Source organism: Mchenga conophoros, linkage group LG1, assembly GCF_057382185.1.
Source record: "Mchenga conophoros isolate Kocher_MC1m ecotype Shallow Benthic linkage group LG1, M_conophoros_male_GT1.1, whole genome shotgun sequence".
Taxonomy (NCBI): Eukaryota; Metazoa; Chordata; class Actinopteri; order Cichliformes; family Cichlidae; genus Mchenga; species Mchenga conophoros.
In genome coordinates this window covers 27,770,479-27,791,848 of record NC_140526.1, presented here as the reverse complement: position 1 = coordinate 27,791,848, position 21,370 = coordinate 27,770,479, and the positions used below count along the sequence as shown (strand labels likewise).

Genomic DNA, 21,370 nt, shown 5'->3' with positions numbered 1-21,370 from the left:
AACTAGCTTCGCTGTGGACAGTGATGCTGGTTTTCCAGCAGTTTTCAGTTAATAGAAGGCGTGAGCCTTGGTTTCTGAACATCCTAACCTATTTACTCTCATCTGAGGGCGAAAGTTTCTTTTTCCAGAACTTGCCAAAGTGGCGACACATCCAAATTACTGATGATCCTGGAATCTGCAGCTGTTTACAAATGGCCCAAGAGACCTCCCCAACTTGTGTAACTCTAGAATTCTCTTTCTTAGATCTTCACTGAGATCCTTGGATGTTCCCATTGTTCTAAGTGTTGATCAATCCAGTGAGTGCGGTCAAACAAATCCTTTTTATGTATTTTCTAAATGTAATGAATCTAACCAGTTGCCACCTCTAGCCCTCACATCAGTATCATTTCTATGGAAAACAGAAGTGTATAAAGTAAATAGTATTTTTATATAAAGGCTGAAGACTGCTGTGATGTTTTCATGGTTTCTCCTTTTTCAGCAATCAAGCATTTCATTGCTCCCAAAGGAGCCACAAACGCTGAGCCAAACCACACCATTACTGGAGTTGTGAAAAAGCTTTTCTGTTTGTTTCCTGTATTCTAGCCAGACAGGAGCCAGTTCTACAGAACAACTCGTATGATCTCACCCAGCACCGTTACTAGATACACTGCGATGCTAGATGCGTCAGCTGCCACGCTGATGGCGCCAAGGGGGTATTTCAAATTCCCTTATTCTTTGGTGGATGTGGACAGAGCAGATAATCATCTACATTCCTCAGCCCCTCCCTCTTCAAACCCTCAGAACCCCCCGCTACATCAACACAGTTCAATACACTCAGCAGTCTTAACCAGGATGTGCTTCCTTATGATGGGTTTCTCTGACCTTTGGGATCCAGGGCTAAATTAGTAGGGCGTACATTATTAACTTTGCCTCAAAAGTACATTGTTTCAGGGCTTTCTGCTGGCTTATTTTTTGTTATAGTTTTAATACATACAGTCATTATTCTACCAAAAATGATGAGAGAAGCAATTCTTAAAACATCTGGAGGAATTATTCAGAAAACTAAAACTAAATTCTATGGAACAATCGACCTACTGGATATTTTAATTATTTATAAAGAAGAGCTTTTAAAAGAAATAATTAAAAAAAAAAGTAGAATGAAAAAATACAGAGATTTGACTCATCTACATTTGAATCTTTTGTGAAACCTCATCTGTCACCAGCACATTGGATGTATTGGATTTATTAATCAAACATGGCCTAACTTCATAAAAACAAGTGTACAAACACATTTATGAAAACAAATGGTGCAGCTGACTGTTCAGATAGGAATCATTGGACTTTTCAAGTCACATCAGAAGTGGCTTGTAACTCAAAACCAGCATGAAACCTTAATCCTACCAGCAGAGGAAATAAGGAAGAGAAATTTGATGCTTTAAGAGCTTCCCTGCACCCTGATGGGATTTGGATTTAGAGCTGCTTTATAAATCTCCAGCAGGACTTGCAGCAGGATGACTACTAGAGGAAGGCACTGCTTTGAGCCTTTAAACATTTGTATGTGAATGCAAAATGAGTGTAGTTAGATCAAAGTAAAAAAGGTAAAATGGGTGCTCTAAAAGTTAGAACCAACAAATCCACAACACACATCTACACGTGTGTGGTCTCTGATACCATTTCCTCCTTTTTACATGTGTGAAAACCTCTTGGTAATGGTTCAGCTTGGGCCCAGGTTTGTATGCCATCATTTTCCTATTATCCCTTCATAATAATAATAATAATAATAATAATAATAATAATAATAATAATAATAATATTAATAATAATAATAATAACGATGCTGAAAATATAGCAGTTTCCTTCTTTAGAACCCCCCCCCCCCAAAAAAGAGCATCATACCGGTTTTTTATGTGTTTATTAATTATTATTATTATTATTATTATTATTTATTCCTTTTCTGTAGCAGCTTGTTTCTTTTCTACACTGAAATCTCCTGCATCGTTTGCACAGGTGAAAAACTCAAACTTAGTCCTGAAAAGATTCTGATGACCTGCACACTGCTGTGGACTCGTTTTCTTTCACAATTAAGGCAATGCACTGTGGTAAATGTAGTCATTTTGCGGTACTGTACTTACTATTTATGTCAAACTAGGCTACCATGACTGTAAATTGACCAATGTTTTGCTGTGTGGATCTGAAGTTTATTTGTCCAATAAATAAAAGATTTCTTTACTCAAAATTTCAGATTTTTGTACAGATAGTTTGGTTTTGTTTGGTTGTTTTTAGAATAAAATTATCGCCCTTAAAGGTAGGAGACGGGGGACGGGACTTTTAAAGCGCTTGGTCTTTAAATAAAGTCTTCAATACACAGTGAAGCCGCTGATGAGAATCTAGAAAGGTACAATTCCTGTTTTCCCATCATTCAGTGAAGTGGTTAGTGTTAAAACGCACTTTTACGAAGGGTCCATGAACTCATCAATCTTGTAAAGCCATTAAATTAAAAAAAAGTATTTCTTCTTCTGACTCATAATTATGTGATATGAAGTACACGAAGCCTTCCAGAAAACATCAATAGCATGTTTTTGTGTGTTTTGAATTCAATATTTGCTCTGTGTTCTTGCCTCCGTCCCACATTGTGCGGTTTACAGGGAAACTGTGACCTCGTCTCGGGGCCGGTGGCGACTGCTTATATATCACTGCATCCTGACTTCTGTGACATGTACTAGCCTATGTTGGACGGGGTGTGTGTGTCGGGGGGAGGCGGGGGGGAGGGTACAAAGAGGAAGAGGGTGTGTGTGTGTGTACAACTCTGTGTGTGTGGTTTCAGGAGGTGGGGGTGAAGAATGCTTGGTATGTGCGGACGACGACAACATGAAAGGCGGCGAGGGTTGAGCCCAAACTGATTGTGCTTCCCAAAATCAAACCCAAACCCGCTTTGTGTCTGAATTTCGACCGAGCCTCAGACACCACACGTCCGTTTATCGCAATAAGCAAGCGTCCGCTGCGAGTTTTTAGGTGGCGGCAACGCAGTTTATTTGATGTCAAACACCCTGCAGAGGCGGAGATGGTTTAGTCTGTAGTAGGTGGGACTGCCGAGCGGTCTGCAGCAGGACGTCGTAGATCAATGAACCGGACCGGAGGGCTGGTCCATCGCCTGGTGTGCATCTGACTGTATAGATGTAACAGTGTACCTATGCGGGACCGAGGGTTCTTTTTTAAAGTGTCCAGCAGCCGTTCATGATGCGGATGTTATAAAGCGACTGGGTATTTGATAGGCTCCCGAACCCCGCTCGGATTTCGTCTCTATAGTGGCTCTCATCGGTGCGATTTTTTTCCCTTTTTTCTGGGGGGGAGGAAGTAAAATCCATCTATAACCTCCAGGATGATCTTTGCAAACACGGGCAACCCGCCGAAGACAGCCAATCGTAAGCAGGTAGGCCAAAGACACACACATACACACATTGGGTTTTCCCCCTTTCTTCCTACTTTTTTTTTTTAAAATCACACTTTGAGGGGAGAAAATGGGGTGAATAATAGCACATGACATTGGAAAGCCATTTCAGGATTTACATGCGTTCACGCCACATTCTGGTAATAATTAAACCCCGTTTGGAAAACAGATCATCTGCTCTCAGCACTTGTCAAAAGGGGAAACCTAATAAGATGAAGATATTAAATAAAATAAAGATAAAATCCGAGCCGATCTGTAGCTGTACAACCGATACTTTAATTATTACGTCCGTATAACCTTGCTGGCCAACTCTGGTCAATGTGCATGACGGTTGTAGTCCATTTTATAGGTTAATGCATTCTGGTTGGATCCAGAGAGGGAGAGAGAGAGAGCTGGGATGAATGTCAGTGTGCTGGCTGAACTATGCAGCCTGCCTGCCTGCATTCTTCTTTTTGACCTCTCAGGTGAAGAGAAAAGGCTGGTCTGAATGAAGGCCGTGCCCCTGTGCTTTTCCATCTGAAGATGGAAGATGGAAGGAGAGAGGCGGCGGGTGTTTAACCTCTGCCGCTGACGGAAATGTGAACCCTGCTTCAGATAAGGTGGAGCGAGGGTTCAATTTTCTTGTAATATATATTCATCGGAAGGTACTGCACGTTACTTTGAGGACGGGGATGTGAATCCGATCTCCTATGAATCCCTTCAGGGGAAGAATGAGTCTTCAGTGTAGGTGTTTAATCAGCTATAAGAGGGCCCTGCGAGTAAAATATACCATAGCTGCCCTCTAATGGAGAAGCTTTGATGGGCTTTTTTTTTTTTAGCTTTAAGTTAAGCTTTGTAATTGCACACCAACAAAAGTGTAAGGCCTCTACTTGAACACATAAGAGACCTAACAGATGTTCCTGTGGCAGGAATCAGGTCTTCACATGTGAAAGAATAATACCTGCTATGAACATTTAGCCATAGTTGGCCTTGTTTGGCCCATGTGCACAGTTTTGGCTCCTAAAATGTGGATTGTATTTCGGTTATGGACAGATGGTGTTATTTTGCCACGCTTTGTCTTTGATCTGAACTGGAGAGGGTTGCGGTGGCTGGTGGGGGGATTTTAATGAATGAGTAAAGGGAAGGAAATGCTTTGCAGGGCAGTGGTGTGGTTTGGTGTGCAAGTAAGAAAAAAAATGGAAGTGTCTGTCTGATGTCAGACCCAAAGGCCCACCTATAAGAATGCAAAAGAATGCACAGGAAATTTGTCTTTTTACAGCTAAGGGGTTAAAGGGCAAACCTTTTGCTCAGTTTAAGAAAAGGTAGAGAATTCAAGGAGTTCCTCTGTGACCCTAAGTCAGATAAGCGAGTTAAGAACACGCATGGATTGATGGAAATATGGAAATGTACAAAATTATTATAAGAACATATTCAAGATGTAGGAAAGCTGCTTTTAGGCTCCTGTCCCTTTAAATAATTTAATTTGTTTGACTGCTTAATTTTAGGTACCTCTATGCACAACTGGGTAGTTAATTAGTAACATTTGTTAATATTTGTTGAGTTTTCTGTGATCGGCATCACTGCAAACTCACCAAATGTTTAGCATGCCTTATTCTTTAAAATGAATGTGAGTGGCATACAAGCAAATAACCTAAAAGCAGCTCAAAGTTGGCCAATTCTTGAGTCCTTCTTCTGCTACCACCGGACCTGTTGTGGTCTCAGGTGTGTCTCGCTGTAGAAAACCAACTGAAATGCAGCTCTTTAGCGAGCAGTGCTTATTGATGTTAGACGAGTACTGCATGGACTAGTGCAGACAGCGTTTTCCCTGTGTGTTTGTCACACTGATGAAATGTTCTTGTGATCACGCTTGACCTGAGTTTAAATTAGATTATCCAGCTCCCGTACATTTCCTAACAGTGTGTTTCCTGTGTGCAGTCCTACCCCATGACTCCGTCCAGTCCCAGCAGCAACAGCAGCAGCAGCACAGGCCTGGAGCAGCTCAGCAAAACTAACCTTTACATCCGTGGCCTGCCTCCTGCCACGACAGACCTGGACCTGATCAAACTCTGTCACCAGTGAGTTCGTGCTCATATACGCGTATGGCTGTGCAAACGAATGTTTTGTCACTTATTGTACTTTGCAAATGAAAGGGGTTGAATAGTAGCTCTAAAAAAGGACAGCAATTTTTTAAAAATACATTTTAATTGAAAGAATATATGACAAATTCAGGCTCAGATAATGGCCCAGAAAAGGCAAAATATAAGTAGTTTGCGCTAAAATAACTCACAAAATTGAAAATTATTTCTTAATTTTTTTATGTAAGGGATTTGTTATGGTACACGAGCAGCACTTCAGTGGTTCACCAGGTTGATAAGCCCCACACACTGGGAATCACTGATCCACAGGTTACTGAAGTCCTGCTATTGACCCATGAGTGTTTTCGCCATGATCGTCCTGCTGTTTAAATTTGCAGCATTAATTTGATCTTTTGTTCAGTGTAATCAGAAACTAGCAATTGTGACCATAAATGTATCAGGAACATGTAAACCGAGGTCCCAGTCCAGGGGTTTCTATCCAGCCCAAATTTATTTTGGAACCACAAGAGTCGTCCCCTGCTGGCTGTTAAAGACAATCCAAAGTAATTCCACCTTAGATTCACTTTTCACCACTAGAAGCTAGCTCCATTGTTCAAGAGCTGTCCTCTTTATTGGACATCAAAAGGGAAAAAAATTATATTCCCCAACCATTTCGTAAGTAGTTGCTTTCTTGTACTACAAGAAAAACCCTTTAGCAATTGCTTTGGTCACTAGCAGTAGCTTGTCTGCAAACACTCTTATTACCTACTAGCCAAGTAGTAAACCCTGAAAAAGTGCTGCACAAACTGGAAAAGAATAATGTTCGTCTAGCTAAGACATTTTAAAAGGCGCATTTTTCACAGTTCTACTGCCATTTTTAGAATAGTTGGCCAGTGTTGGTAGACAAGCTAGCTGGGTTCATGCAGACTACAGGCGACTGCAGCATTCTGCTAGCAACCAAAAACCATCACAACAAAGGTTTTGCCTATCGGTCAGGGAATCCATTTTTCCCAAGAAATGGATGGTTGTCAGATGGTCGCAGACTGGTCTTTAGGCCTGTGTATCTGGGGTTTTATTCACTTAACTTTAAATTGTCAGCATGATTGTCACGCGTCCAAAAATGGCAGATAAGTTGGTATCTCATGGCTGCAAAATCTCAATACTTTCTATGGTCAGGGTCAGCTTGTCTTAGGACAGAGGACAGAAAATAGAAAGCTACCATCTGTACCAGCACAGCATGAAATTGTTACATTTAAGGTTTTTAAATCTAATTAGTAAGAATTTAAGAGTGGACATGAGACATATTTTGTTCTTTTGGGCAGAATATATATTTATTTTCAATTCATCACATTGTAGTAAGCTAAGCAGATTAACAGATAGCGTTAGCCATCAAACACCACCTGTGTTGTGTGGACTCCTGCTTTGATATTACGGCTTTTACAATCTTCAGTTTTTGAAGCCAGAGGTGACCATATTTGGACAGGATGATTGGATTCTTGCTACTCAGTGCTTGGTGACAGGAATATTTCATTCACCATATATTCAGCACACTTCTTAAAACGTTGGATAGTAATTAGTTTAAGTAAAGCCTAGCAGTCTGCCTGTTATTGCATAATTTTAAGTGTGAATGCAATATAAAGAGGTGAGTTATGATTTCTTGTTATTATTTTGTGTATAACTGGTTTCCTACACAATAAGAAGAGACCTTTCCTGAATATGCTAAATAAATAGCATAAGTGGTTTAATAGTTACTGGAATTAAAGTAAAATATTACACTCTTAAAAATAAAAGCCTGTTTGCTGTTTGATGCCAAAAAATCAATGCAGACATGCAAAAACCATGCTGGTTTAACCGTAGTGTCCACATAAAAGGTGCCAACCACCATAAAGAAACATATAGAAAAGTCACAGCTCATCTTTGGTATGCAAAGCAGATTGCAAAACTCTCATTCAACTGGTGAGAATGCCTTGTATGTGCTGATAGTACAGATGCCAGTCTAAGTGGTTAATGTGGTGGGTTGCCATAATTAGTGCTGTTTTGTCCAATCTTTTTCCTTCTGATTCACAAGCAAATGGAAAAGGACGTCCACTCATGTAACCCGCAGCAGCAACAGCAGCTGTTTGTGTCATGTTTGCTTGTGTTTTGTTCGTGTTCCCAGTGGTGTTTGGCAGCACAAAGCAGAAATGAAAGTGCTTTTCATAGCAACAAGGTCTGAATGGTGATGTAAGCTAGGCATTCAGTGTGTATGGTGTGCGGGTAGAGAAGCTCACAGTTTGTGTCAGAGTTCAACTTGAGTGGAAAGTCAGAGATAAAGCAAAGCCTGAAACATGTAAACTGAAACCAGTTACACATTGTGTGGTTTAATCGTCCTGTGAACTGTTCTTTTCTTTAACCTCACTGTCAAGTTGAATGAAGGCTCTCCATGTAGAGATTTCTCTGGAAACAAATCCAGAGAAATCTGGATCTGGAAATCTTAAATAATACACAATGAGAACAGTCTCAGCTGTTGATTCATCGTTGTCTTTAACGGTAGTCTACATCTTTTGTGCACACAGGTATGGAAAGATTCAGTCTGCAAAGGCAATCCTGGACAAGACAACCAACAAGTGTAAAGGTCAGTGAGATCAATAAGTTCTAGCTGCCAAAATATACTAGCAGTTCAACTTTAAATTAAGTACAGAGAGCCACCTAACACGTGAACACTGTTGAATTTCCACACCTATAAATCAGGTGACCTGAAAGCCAACTGTGAATACGCCCGGTTTATAATTTTGTCACACAACGTGTGCTGTTGGTTTGCTTCACAGGTGAAAGTGTAGATTGATTGGTAAAATCTTCATTGCATTTTAACACTATGAAGACAGAAGTGTGATAAGTATCACAGAGGTTTCACCGAGTCTCCGCAAATAGATTTAACAGATTTTTACACTTTATGGAAATAAATGGAAAACAGTGCATAATGGCTGGCTGTATAATAAGAAAGCAGATGGTAAGATTCGATGCACTGTTTAAAAAAATACGGAAAAACTTTCTTCATTTTAAAATGCAGAACATACTGTACTGCATTTTTACAGATCTTTTTCACACTGTTGGAATGTACTAGAAAATGGTGAAAAGGCATGCATAGAATGTGGGTGAGACATAGATACCGGTTTAAAGGAATAGTACAGCATTTTGATTTCAATACTACAGAAAGGTGGCTGAAAACCAAAGGTTTTGCCCAGATAAACAGGATACAATGCATTAATTATATCCTGCTCATTCTGAAGAGGTCCTGGTAGACGGTTATCTTTTTATCTTTCAACAAAGCCAAGTATAGTTTTTAGTGTTTATTCTTAGCCGAGCTTACCCGCTCAAGGATCTTAGTGTTATCGAGCTTCTGGTCTAACTCTGGGGAAGGAAATGAATAAGCAGACTTCCCAAAGCAATTCCTTTAAAAGATTTCCCACACATCTCAATTACAAGATTTCTTTTATGAGTCTTTCACGTATAAAATATGTTGTTATATTTACGAGAATAAGCAATTTTTATATATATATATATCTCAGTAAGTGATGTTATCACTTACTGACTGCTGATGTAAATACTATTCTGCAAACTCCAGGTTACGGCTTTGTGGACTTTGACAGCCCAGCGGCTGCTTTAAAAGCAGTCCATGCTCTGAAAACCAGCGGCATACAGGCCCAGATGGCCAAGGTGAGTTTGGTACATGCACATGTGCATGTCTGTGCATATTTGTTATGCTTGCGAACATCTCTTTGGGGTTGTGCTTTTTTTCTTCCTTTGTTTTTTAATGCGTGCACGCTTGTGTCCACTGTGTGTTGGGGAATGACATTAGACCGGTCACATGACCTCAGCTGACAAGCTGTTCTTCCCGTGACCCCATTTACTTTCACTGTAGAAACCAGATGTCACATCTCTCTCTGCCAAATAACCTGTCAGTGCAACACATTACCCACTCTCCTTTATACACTATACAGAATTTTACCAGGAACTTTACTGCTATTGGGTATTTGCAGTTGCTATTTATACATAGTGATATCTGCAGCAGTGCTCTGTTATAGCAGCACTTTAAGCGTTGAGGCATTCTCGAGCCTCTGTGGCCAATTGAAAGTAAAGCACACAAGGATATTTTTGCATAATATCTGTGATTTCTCTCATAGTGGGCTAATGTCTTCCAGTCCTTTCCCTTTCACATGCATGCTGCGTGTGATTGAATTCACGGGTTAGAATTCACTGGTGTGCGGTGGCTCACTGGAGACCTGCATGTAGCTGCTTTGTTTGGAGCAAACATGGCTGAACGCAGTTTGTGTGTTGCGGTAGCTAGGCTACGCCGCTCTCCTGCTGTTTCTAGGGAAGACTGTGGAGGCGCTGAGCTGCTGCACAGTGCAGATGAAGTGTGTAACACTGTGTGTGTGTGTGTCTGTGTGTGCAGGAGAGCTTGTTTAACCAAATGTTCCTCTAGCCATTAACCACACTTTAGCTGATCTGCGCCCAGGCAAGTTTCATGCAGAGAATTTATTTTTTTTGTGTCATGCATTCATTTGTCAGTAGAGAAATGGCACAACACAGCCTTTGTGAGTGTTGATTTCATTTTATCGTGACATGATGCTAAAGCATTCAGTGCATTTCTTCTTTTCTGTCTCCTTCAACACGAGCAGCAGCAGGAACAGGACCCCACAAATCTGTACATTTCCAACTTGCCTCTGTCTGTGGATGAGAAAGAGCTGGAGAACATGCTGCAGCCCTTTGGTCAGGTCGTCTCCACGCGGATCCTACGAGACTACAGCGGCAACAGCCGAGGTGTGGGCTTTGCCAGGTCTGTCACAAGAGACTCACAGAAAGAACATTCTTTTCTTTTTTTTTTCCTGTTTGATCGGTATTAAAGGAGGTGCAACATAAACCTTCAGCAAACCTATGATGATAAATTGTGTTATGAAGTAGCAGTGGCACTGTGCAGCTCCTGTCCTAGCACAGCAATCTGTAACCTGCCTTCCTTTATTAGACATAGAATTAACAGTGCATTAGTTACTGTTACCGTTTGCTTTTGAAATTGTGTAATACAATAGCTCACTTGAGGTACCATTGTATTGCAATGTAGAGCAAACAAGCCTGTGTTCTGCCCTCAGACTTATTAAATAGAGTCAGTTTTGGCTCATTGTCTGTGTAAGACATGCTTTTGCATAACACTGCTGTCAGTAACAGCAAACACGAAGCATACAGGCTGTGTTTGTGTTGTCTGTGTTCCTCCAGAATCTGGCGTTACAGTGCAAAACCCAAAGCAGTCATCGATAACTGGACATATAACCCTATACTGCCTCCTGTTTCACTTCACATATCTATGCCGGTTGTTGGCTATAAACCCTACAGAATGTAAATGGTCACAAAAATGAGAATCCGAGTTATTCCAGTCATGCCAGCATCACTGCGTTAAAGAAGATTGCACTTTAGATGATCTCTGTGTCACTTGATGATGGGTCTTTGTTGTTGTTTCATCCTTTCCTCCATCAGGATGGACACAACAGAGCAGTGCAATGCAGTCATCTCCCACTTCAATGGGAAGTTTATCAAGACAGCTTCTGGAGCTCTGGGTAGGGAAGAGTTTCCCCTTTCTGGATACTTTCCCACAGATGAAAACCGCAGAGGCGGTGATTAATAATTGAGTGATTGTTAACATGTCAGGGTTTTTGTTTTTGTTTTTTTTCCACATCCCTCCTCCCCAGCACCCTCTCAGCCCTTGCTGTGTAAGTTTGCTGACAGTCAAAGGAAGAAACATGCTCATGGCGGATTTGTTCCCAACGGACAGACAGCGGATCTCAGATTAGTACGTAATGTCATCTATCTTGCATGTATGCCACCTCGTTTTTATTACTGAGAATCAATCTTCTTCTAACAAGTCTATCAAGAATATTGTATGGGTCTGTTGAGCCATACCGTTGAAATGAAAAGGTAATTTCACCAATTATGGTTTCATGGTGTTTTACTGTTACGCTAAAGTAGTAAGAACTAATAATTCAGTTATGTAATTCTACCTTTTTGATGGTTTTGTCATTTAGGGGGCAATGACTCTCACTTATGACCCCTCCTCAGCAGCTATACAGAACGGGTAAGTTGCACTCTGGTTATAACAGTTCATGCCCTCATTTTACACTTTACTAGCCTCATAATTCCCAAGCTTTGTTGTAAAATACTGTCTTGTTTCCTAGGTACTATGCTTCTCCTTATCCAGTCACCAACAGGATAATGACTGTGCAGCCCACAATGGCTCCCTACATGTCTCCAGTCTCTGCTTACCAGGTACTGCACAATATCCCTTTAATGGGCCAAGAAAACCCTTTCTAAGAGCTGAACCGCTTTCTCGATACTTGTCCGCTCCTCTGTATTCCACATTTGAGGTTACAGTGTGTGGGCTGGTGGATCCTTTTGCTTGTATATGCAACTTACACTGGCAGCCTAGTCACTGTGTACCCCACCTCTTGCTCAATGCTTGCCGGGATAGGCTCCACCCCTCCAACCCCCACATCCTAAATCAGTTAAGATAGATGGATGAATGTAATTTTCCTGGGCTGCCTCAGACGTTGGAAGCTCCATGTGGTTTTGCATTTTTTTTAATGTGTGAACAGAGCTCGTGTTATCTGACAGTAAGCTTAGGAGTTCGCTGGAACAAACTCATCATTTGAGCAGGCACAGTCATCATCTCTGAGTCAAGGTTTCTCTGAATTCTCACGTCTTCCTTCCTGTTGCCAAAGAGTTTTAATGAATGACATTCTGTGTGGAAAATACCTCAAACCACTGAAAAGGTCTGTCACTTGCACAGGAGGGATAAATTTAAGTTTTGATTTGAGTTTATTTTTTTTCACCAGCCGTCTGCCAGATGGTCGCAGATAAATTCACTTCAGAGTTTTAAGAGCTGTGTAGTAGATACTCGGATCACGTGAGGAGTTAATCACGAACTCCAATAGATTCTTAACCTGTTTCCAAGAAAGCAATGCCTTTACATTTGCAACACTATGATCTTCTACTGCCAGAGCTTTCCTGTATATTGCCCATACCAAATTTAAATGATAACTGTTTAACATCTAACAGGCTTACATTTACAGTTAAACGAGGAAGGCAGCTGATTACAGCAACAAATCAGCTTAAGCTTATAAAAAACTGTAAAAAAGGGTTTTCGGGAAAAGACCAGTTGAGCAGAAGTAGGGTGGACCTCACCCAGGCTGTTAGTAAGGCATATGAACTCCTTAATGGAGATGATTAGGCTCAGTACTGAAGGCAGAACTGGAGTTATGAAGCCACTGGTGTGCTTAGTGCCACGCAAGAGAAGCAACCAGGCTTTTACTTAAAAAGATGATGGCTTTGGATATTACTGGGGCTCTTATGTCTGAGCAGGAGTGTGCTGTCTTTATGATGATAGATGGCGTTTATGCTGATTCGCCTGTGGCTTGTGATTCAGACTGTTAGAATCATTCAATTTCTATCCTAGTATGCATCCTAGTTTCTTTGTCATATATATTAATTCTTAAATGGCCAAAGGTTCAAATGATCCATTACTTTTGAACTGTAAATTGTGCAGAGCTATTCTTATACAGTCCACAAATAAAACTACTGAGGTGGAGATGAGATAAATTGTTTTGCATTTGTAAATGGGCGACACGTTTTGCTGCTTTCATCCTCTTTCTTTGCATCTGTCTCTCATTCTGCCTCTCTCGTCATTAGGTGCAGAGTCATTCTTGGGTGGCACATCAACCATACATCATGCAACACCCGGTAAGGCAGCTGCAGCCACGGCTTTATAAACTGCGTCGTGTTCTGTGCACAGGAAATGGGTGTGTGGTGCCACTGCAGCTAAACTTCTGAGCTCATAGCCGCTCACAGTGTCACTTTATTCCCCCTGTTCTGCTGATGCAGACAAGTCCAGCTACAAAACTTCCCCAAACACATGAGAAGGCCAGAGGCTGAGACAAGTTCTGGGAAATAGCCGCTGCATGCTTTAAGTGTGTGTTGGACTGCGTATGAAAGAGAAATGGAACAACTAAAGAGGCTTCCAGCCACTGCCCTCCCCCCCCCCTTCTCCCGCTTTCTGGATCCAGCAGGAAATGCCTGAAGCAGAGACAGTCTTGTGACTCTTTGACTCTTCCAACAGATGGTTTCCAGTGGAACAAGTGTCTCTGCTGATCTGCCCCCTCCCCCATTTTTTTTTTTTTTTTTGTTAGGAAATGGTCCGTTCCCTGAGGGCATCATGTTTAAAGCAATACTCCATCTGAAAACTGGCTAGAGCTGGCAACACCACACCTTCTGCATAATTTACTAGCATAGAAGACAATGTTCTGAATGTGCAGTGTTTTCTTTCGACCTGAAACTACTACACCGTCACAGTTAGTGTTACGGATGTGTTTCGAAAGCCTGTCCTTTTCCCCAGCTCGCTGGCCTGTGCTGACCCGTATATATGTCAGAGAGTAACACTTGTTATTTTTGTACCAATCACTGCCTTTCCTGTGTGGTGTTGCTGTTTTTATCTAAATGACTTGACTGATGTGACGTGTGCCACAAAACTGAGCCACTTTGTGTTTTCAGGCCTCTGTGATGTCGCCCTCTGTGGATCCCTCCATGTCACTGCACCCAACAGCCATGATGACTCAGCAGATGGGCCAGCTGTCATTGGGAAACACTGGAGCGGTGAGTGGAATTCTGGGATATCTTCCATCTCTCATGCACACACACACACAGCACTAATCAAATGAAATCTGTGCTACCATTAAACAGCACACTAGAGGCAATTATGATTATGATTGCAACACTGTGCACAGATATCTGTGAATTGGCAAGATGAAATCTTTATTTTTGGTTATTACCAGCTGTAGTATAGCTGGCAATTGCACCTTGTGAGTGTGTGTGGTGTGTGTGTGTCATTATTGCAAATAAGGTCATGTTAATTTTTTTAAAAAGGGCCTTTGGCACACTTTTATTATTGAGCCTGAGCCAGAAGACACTTTTTTTTTTTCTTTTTTTTTTTTGCACTTTAAGGAAGTTAAATTCATTCATACGTGACAGATGTTTTTGGTTCTTATAACTGCATCTGCATGTCCCCAGATGCAGTTATAAGAACATAACACGAGCTTCTAACTGCTACAGTTACAGGAGGTTTTTTGTCAACCAAACTTTGACATTCTCCTGTGGATCAACGTTGTCATCCTGAAAATGCTGTGCACATAAAGTTGAGTTGCCTAACTGTCTTTCATGCATATCCATAGGTAATATACTATTAAATTATTTCCATTTTTTTCTTATCTTTCAGTATATTCCAGCAAACCCAGGTGTCCAGGGAGCTTACATGCCTCAGTATCCCGCCATGCAGGCAGCACCGGTAGGTTTATTCTATCTTTATCATATTCAACTTTTCATTTAAAATGTTCAGCTTCTGCCTTAACGGTGTCGTACGTCTTAAAACAATAAACCGCTTAAACAAAATTGCAACAGCCAGTCCAGTGGTCTGTCCTTCAAAAGGGCCTGGATTGTTTTTGAGGTGCTTGTCCTCTAAAGCTATCAATTATCTCAATGCACACACAGCGAGGATGGTTATTATCAGATTCTAAATGAGAGATGCTGATGTTTTGCTTTTCAGGAAAATGGCACGCCGCAGCAAGTGGATTCCTCCAACAACTCGTCCCCTTACAGTCAACTCAGCAAGTAGATGCAGGTATGCTTTGGTTTCCCAACGTAAATCTCAACAACATGAGTGTTTACTTCAGCAGCTTCACTGACACATAACAGTCAAGTGGACATCCTAATAAAGCCCCGGGACGAATTTCTGTAATGATACAAAACTTTTGAGGAGAAACCTTTGTGCGAATGCAAAGTACTGTAAATGTTTATATATGCTACTCTGTTACAGTTGTCTCTTTTATTAAGTTAAGAGTTGGGCCTCACTCGGCTGCCTGAGTGCACACATAAAACCTGAGCAAAGGCATGTTGAGTCAAGCCCTACTGACTTATTTGCCACAAGATCAAAAACATACTGAAAATGTAGATTACAGACTCGTGGGAATGTATATGTCTGAGTTCAAATCGTTAATTTAGTCGGTTGTGATTGTTATGTCTGCTATGCTCCATTTAACCTTTGACTGTTGTGTTTGTGCGACCCTATGGTTTAGCTAGCAATGGGCCACCCTGAACGACGAGACTTCTGTAGTGATTAATTGCACCCGGATGTTCAGGATTGTTGTTCAAATCTCAAGTGTGTTTATAGATATACACCGGCCACTTCATTAGTTATACCTTGCCTGTACCAGGTTGGACCCCCTTGTGTCTTCAGAGCAGCCTTGAGTCTTTGCGGCACAGATTCAACAGGTTGCTGGAAACATCCCTCTGAGTTTTTGGTTCCATATTAACATGATAGCATCACAGCCAGTTTCTTCACTTTTGTCATATTCACATGGAAATAAGTTGACTGCGGATTGCATTTGAGTACAGTCAATTTATTTATGTTATTGGCCAATTACCGTATTTTTCGGACCATAAGGCGCACTGTTGATGAACGGGTCTGTTTTCATTAATAAGGCACACTGGATTATAAAGCGCATTAAGCGAAACAAAATCAGATAAGTCAAACTTTACTCAAATCATTCTTCTTGCTTCCTCCACTTCCGTACCACTGATTCATTAATGTTGAATTCACTCACAGCTGCTCTATTCTCATGTTGTTGCAGTATATTAATGACTAACCTCTTATTGTGGATGGATTATCTCAGTTGTTCTCCTGACTGAAGTTTGGTCCATTTACAGCAACCTGCAATGCGATTGCATTTGTCCCTAACCATCGGGAACCCTCACGTTAACTTTTATAGAGTGGAAAAAGTTAGCATTCATCCTCCAGCTTCACTGTGCTAATGTTATGCTAACATAGCTGTGTTGCTATCGATCACGTAGCACATCATTGTATACCAGCTAGCCCAACTTCAGTAACCCTGCAAAAGTCACTGCTGTTTAGTTTTCTGTCTTCATTTATGTTGGAAGTGATAGCAGAGCTGTACGTTTTAATTCTTTCAGCAATCTCTCAGTCAGAACATGCTATATCATGTTTAGGTAGAAACTAGCGAGCTAACTTCCTGCTAATTTCTAACTCCATTAAATTTAATAAATTCTGGTTTTATGGATGCCTGGATATTAAACTTAATTGTTACACCCGGTAAAGCAGAAACGCTGATCATGTTATTAAAGATGATAGAATTTAGAGGGTTTTTAACTCGAAGCGAACGGAGTTTTGGACCCAGATTACTCCGCAAGGCTCCTGACTACGGGAGCCGTAATGCTCTGACAATCCGGTGCAGCTTCGTAGCTTACCAAGGTCGTACTAAAACATTTTTTGACAGATTTTTGAGCACCGTGTACCACATAAAATTGGTTCGAGGTCAGTAAGCACAACCAGAATTCATACATAAGGCGCACCGGATTATAAGGTGCACTGTCGATTTTTGCGAAAATTAAAGGATTTTAAGTGTGCCTTATAGTGCGGAAAATACGGTAGATATTTGCGTTAAGGAGCAGCTGACCTGTAGCAGTTGAGTGTATTTTTGTGGCCCCTGTTTAGTAAAAAAATCAAGTTTTATATCCCTGTTTCTGCTTTCTTTGTCTTTCAGGCCACATTCCTGTTTTGTGAGCCAGTTGGCAGGTGGGAAGTTGCTGATGACATCACAGGAATAACAGTCTCTGTCTGCTGATTGGACCAGAAACATGAACTTTTTTTTTTTTTTTTGCACAGCCCCAACATTTGTAGTTGAAAATGAGGACAGTGTAAACAGACTCAAGCAGCCAGCGAGTCAAAGTGGGGGAAAAGGAGAAAAAAAAGAAAAGAAAGAAAAACCAAGATTTATTTTGATAAAAAAAAAATACAAAATACTGTTCTTGTTTTCCTCTTTTTCAAGGATTCTCAAACACTTGCCAGATGACCCCCGTACCTCCCTCCATCCCCACCTGTGCCCATTCACCCTCACCTTCCCCATTCAAGTACGATGTGGTAATAAATGCATGAGATGGAGATATCACTCCCTCCCTCCTTATCCCATCAAGGTTTCTATGATTTGATAGTTCCTTTATTTGTGGTATATGGACAAAACCCTTGCAGACCTCGTTTGCACAGAATTTTGAAGTTTTAAAATAACTTCACTTTGGTTTTCGACTTTGCCACAGCTCAGAAAACTGCACTCGACAGTTGATACGAGTGACCATTTCATTAGGAATTTACTATTGGAAAAGGTGCCTTCCTTACGTGATATCGAACATTCTCCAACCTTGTTTCATCAAAACTTGATCAGGTGTCACATTTCTTATCAGACTGAGCAAAACGGTGTGTGTGGAATCACGAGGCTTTCCATTGAGCGTTGTGCTATCTAGTCGTCTGGTAGCAATAAAGAAAACGAGAGTCCCGCGGCAATACTGAGAAATGAGAACGGTGACAAACTCAGAGCAAGGGAAATCCTTATATTCTTCTTTCCTTTTTTACAAAAATAAATAAATAAATAAACAAAACGACAACAAATTCATGACATGATTTGAAACGAGAGCTGTACTTTTATGAAATTGCATGTATCTCACCCAGGCGGCATCGTTTTTGGGAGGGTTTTTGTTTCTCTTGTGGTCACTTTGACCCGTAATCTACCTCATGGTTCTGCTAGCGTCCGCTGGGGTGGTGGGGTTTGCAGGTAAAGCCCCTTTTCACCAGGGTGGACAAAAGGGGAACAGAAGCCACGCTCAGGAGCTGGCTAAACAGGACTTCTAACATTTTTCTCCCACATGCAGCATTACACTTTCTGATCTTCAAAAAGGCAACATTGTGCTTTATTTTTTATTTTCCATCCGTATTTGTCATTGCTTCTGTTCCGGGTTTTCTTTTTCTAGACATTACGAGTGCTTTTCAGGTGCGATGCTCCCCCTTTTCGAAAGCAAGACAAATGCCGGCTTCTCTGTAAAGTAGATGGCTTAGTGTGTGCTTGAAACATATGAAATGCAGGCAACAGGAATTTGCTGCATTCTTCTGCCTCTGACTTCTATTTTCCCTCTTCAAAATTAATATTACGATTTTGGTTACTCTCCATTTAACAATGTAGATCTCAAACTATTTGGGTGAGTGGGGAAAAAACCCAAATCTTGCCTTGCCTTGTGCAAAACAAAATATATGCAACAATCATGGATGGAATACTTAAAAAATAAAATAAAAACTGCGGTATTTCATTAATATTAGATGGATGGTGAAATCACACAGCTGATGTGTTTCTTAAGAATGCGATGTGTAAATTATATACGTTCAGGGCCAAAAGTGAACAGTTTTATTGTGTTCTTAGCTTTTCTTCTTGACATTTACGATGTATTACCTCTACACCACTCTGAGACAAGAGAAATGGTAAAAGATGTATGGTCACCGTCCATCTGCCCACAATCAATAGTAAGCATTAAATGCTCAACGTAGAAAAATACAGCCAGGCCTTACCTGAGTGTACTTTCCCTTACTGAACATTTGTTGCTGGAAAAAAAAAATGGAAAAATGGAAAAAAAAGAGAGAAAAAAAATCATTGCTTTCACCTACCACCTTCTGCTGATACTCAAGTTTCCCCTTGCTCTTTCCTTGGAACAAAACCAGTGCTGAATAAAATGCTCTTTTCTTTTTCAGACGTGACTCCGATCTCTTTAATTTAATTGACTGACAGACTATATGCATTAGTTCATGTCTCTGTACTGTACTGTACTTTGGGGCTAGCTAACTGGACTTTTTAGGTATGTTACACTCACAAGGATTCCTTAATTGCCACATTTGAGTTACTGACGAGCACTGTGCTTGATAAGTAAATAGATTATCATAATAAATATAAATTGGTACAATATAATGCCTTGGGACCAGAATCAGCCTGGGAAAAACTTGGATGGCTTTGGGGAAAAAAAAGTTGGAGGGCATAAATTCTGGAGTTTTATCTGTATTTTTATAGGTTTTATAGCTTTTCTTGCTGATAAATAGCTTCCCCGCAGCCATCATACCACACAGCTAAATGTAGTTAAGTAATAGATAAAGAATTAAATGACAGAAAAGTACTTGTTCTTCATTTTATACTATAGAAATTTAGCTTAAAGAAAAAAAGGAAATACTTTATCAATCAGCAAAAACTTTTCCGTTTTATAAAAGTGAGCTACCAGAACCATTTCCTCTAGTTTTACACATTTATCATGTAGAAAAACTGAGACGTGCTGTTGAGATTGCACTTCTTACTACATAAAGATATCTCAGAGATTAAATGTGTAGTTAAATGTCTTTAACTACGTTGTATGTGGCTCTTGATGTAAAATGAGTTTGACATCCCTGGTGTAAACTGGACTCAAACCCTTGAGTGGAGGCCGTACCAATTATCTGCCAGCAGAGGGTGCTGAGAGCCAAAGCTGCCCAGCATATTTGAATCCAGAGATCATTTCTGAAGGACTGTTGTAAGTCTGCTCTTATCTATGCAACTTATACTGGATCAAATTAGCAACAAGTGCGACATGTGTGCTCGCACCCCAGCCCTTTCCTGCACTATTTCGGGCACACAGGCTTTGTAGTCTCACTCATGTGCCGGATCTCCCTTCTTAAGCTCTGACATAGCACAGCTGATCCCAGGGACATAAAGGCACCATGCGCGCATCTCTTACTAGTTGAAGGGATCAAAAGCACTCGGGGTGCAAGATTAGCCATCATCCCCACACCTCTCCGACCCCCACACCAGGAATATATATACATATATACATACATACATGTAGTTCATGCACACTCTCATGTCAATCAAATGCTTATTGTAAGGGAATCAGACCTTTGAACGTCACATACAAGACAAATCCCTCTCTCTCGTTCTCCACAGCTGAGAGGACACATGGCACTGATCCCTTGGGAAAGACCAAGGTCAGAGTTGGGGCATAGACACAGAGAGGACTCCTACAGTACTTGTTTTCATGCATTTAGTGAAATACGCATGTATCCAAAAAGTGAGATGCAATCAGGCTGAATAAGCCTGGTAAAGACTCCAATCCAGACCACTAGAGAGTGTTGGAAAATGTGTAGGAGATCATATATTTGTTATATCTTTTTGAGTTTTATATTTTCTCTTGCTGATAAAGACCTTCCCCATTGCCATTCAAAAAAAAGTAATTAGTAATAGATAAATAGTAACAATAAAAACACAGGTGGCATTTTCTGTCAATTAGTCTGGCTAGTGAGCCACCAGAACTTTATATATACCGGTAATTAATTCTATATAATTGTATACATTTATTTATTTGTGGTGACAAATTCCTTTATTTAATACATTTACTTAACTGTTAAAACTGCACTACTTTTTCTCAAATGGGATGAAATGTGTAGTTAAACATCTTTACACTGAGAAAAATGAGTTTCACTGGTACAGCCCAGATAAGATCAACAGATCTTATCAGTTTTAAAGTCGCATCAAAAACAAAAAGAAATCCATTCCAGGACCAAGAAGCTAGCAGAAGCTAGCTAACGGCGACTATTTGAGGGTAGAACAAAAATTATTATTATTATCTTTTAGTTATTAACAATAAAATTCTGATATATATACATAATTGTTAAGTTTATACGAGGTGCGGGCTCTGGATTATCATGTTGGCTTCATCGTTAGTTTCAGTTACTGATAAAAGCATTAAGAAAAACTTGCTCGACCATGACCAAGTAAAACAATAAAATGATGCTTCAGGCATCAGTAAAACAATATATAGAACAGACACAAGCAACATTTTTCTTCATCATAAGTTATTTTAATAGGGAAACTATATTAATATGTTGTTGTTGTTCAGTCTGAATACTTTCAAAAAATTTTTTATGATGGATTGTTCTGCTGCTTTGCCTAAACATCAG

General features: G+C 40.4%; 1 protein-coding gene across 1 annotated transcript; it reads left to right on the top strand.

Moving 5' to 3' along the window:
• The first annotated feature begins 2,818 nt into the window (after positions 1–2,818).
• Positions 2,819–19,143, top strand: rbms1a (RNA binding motif, single stranded interacting protein 1a). Its single transcript, XM_085272614.1, has 14 exons — positions 2,819–3,409; positions 5,342–5,481; positions 8,037–8,095; positions 9,086–9,177; positions 10,143–10,300; positions 10,993–11,072; positions 11,205–11,305; positions 11,538–11,587; positions 11,688–11,778; positions 13,198–13,248; positions 14,056–14,157; positions 14,777–14,845; positions 15,104–15,178; positions 17,118–19,143. The coding sequence occupies exons 1-13, from the start codon at positions 3,359–3,361 to the stop codon at positions 15,170–15,172; spliced, it is 1,113 nt and encodes a 370-aa protein (XP_085128740.1). The 5' UTR covers positions 2,819–3,358; the 3' UTR covers positions 15,173–15,178; positions 17,118–19,143.
• The last annotated feature ends 2,227 nt before the right edge of the window (positions 19,144–21,370 follow it).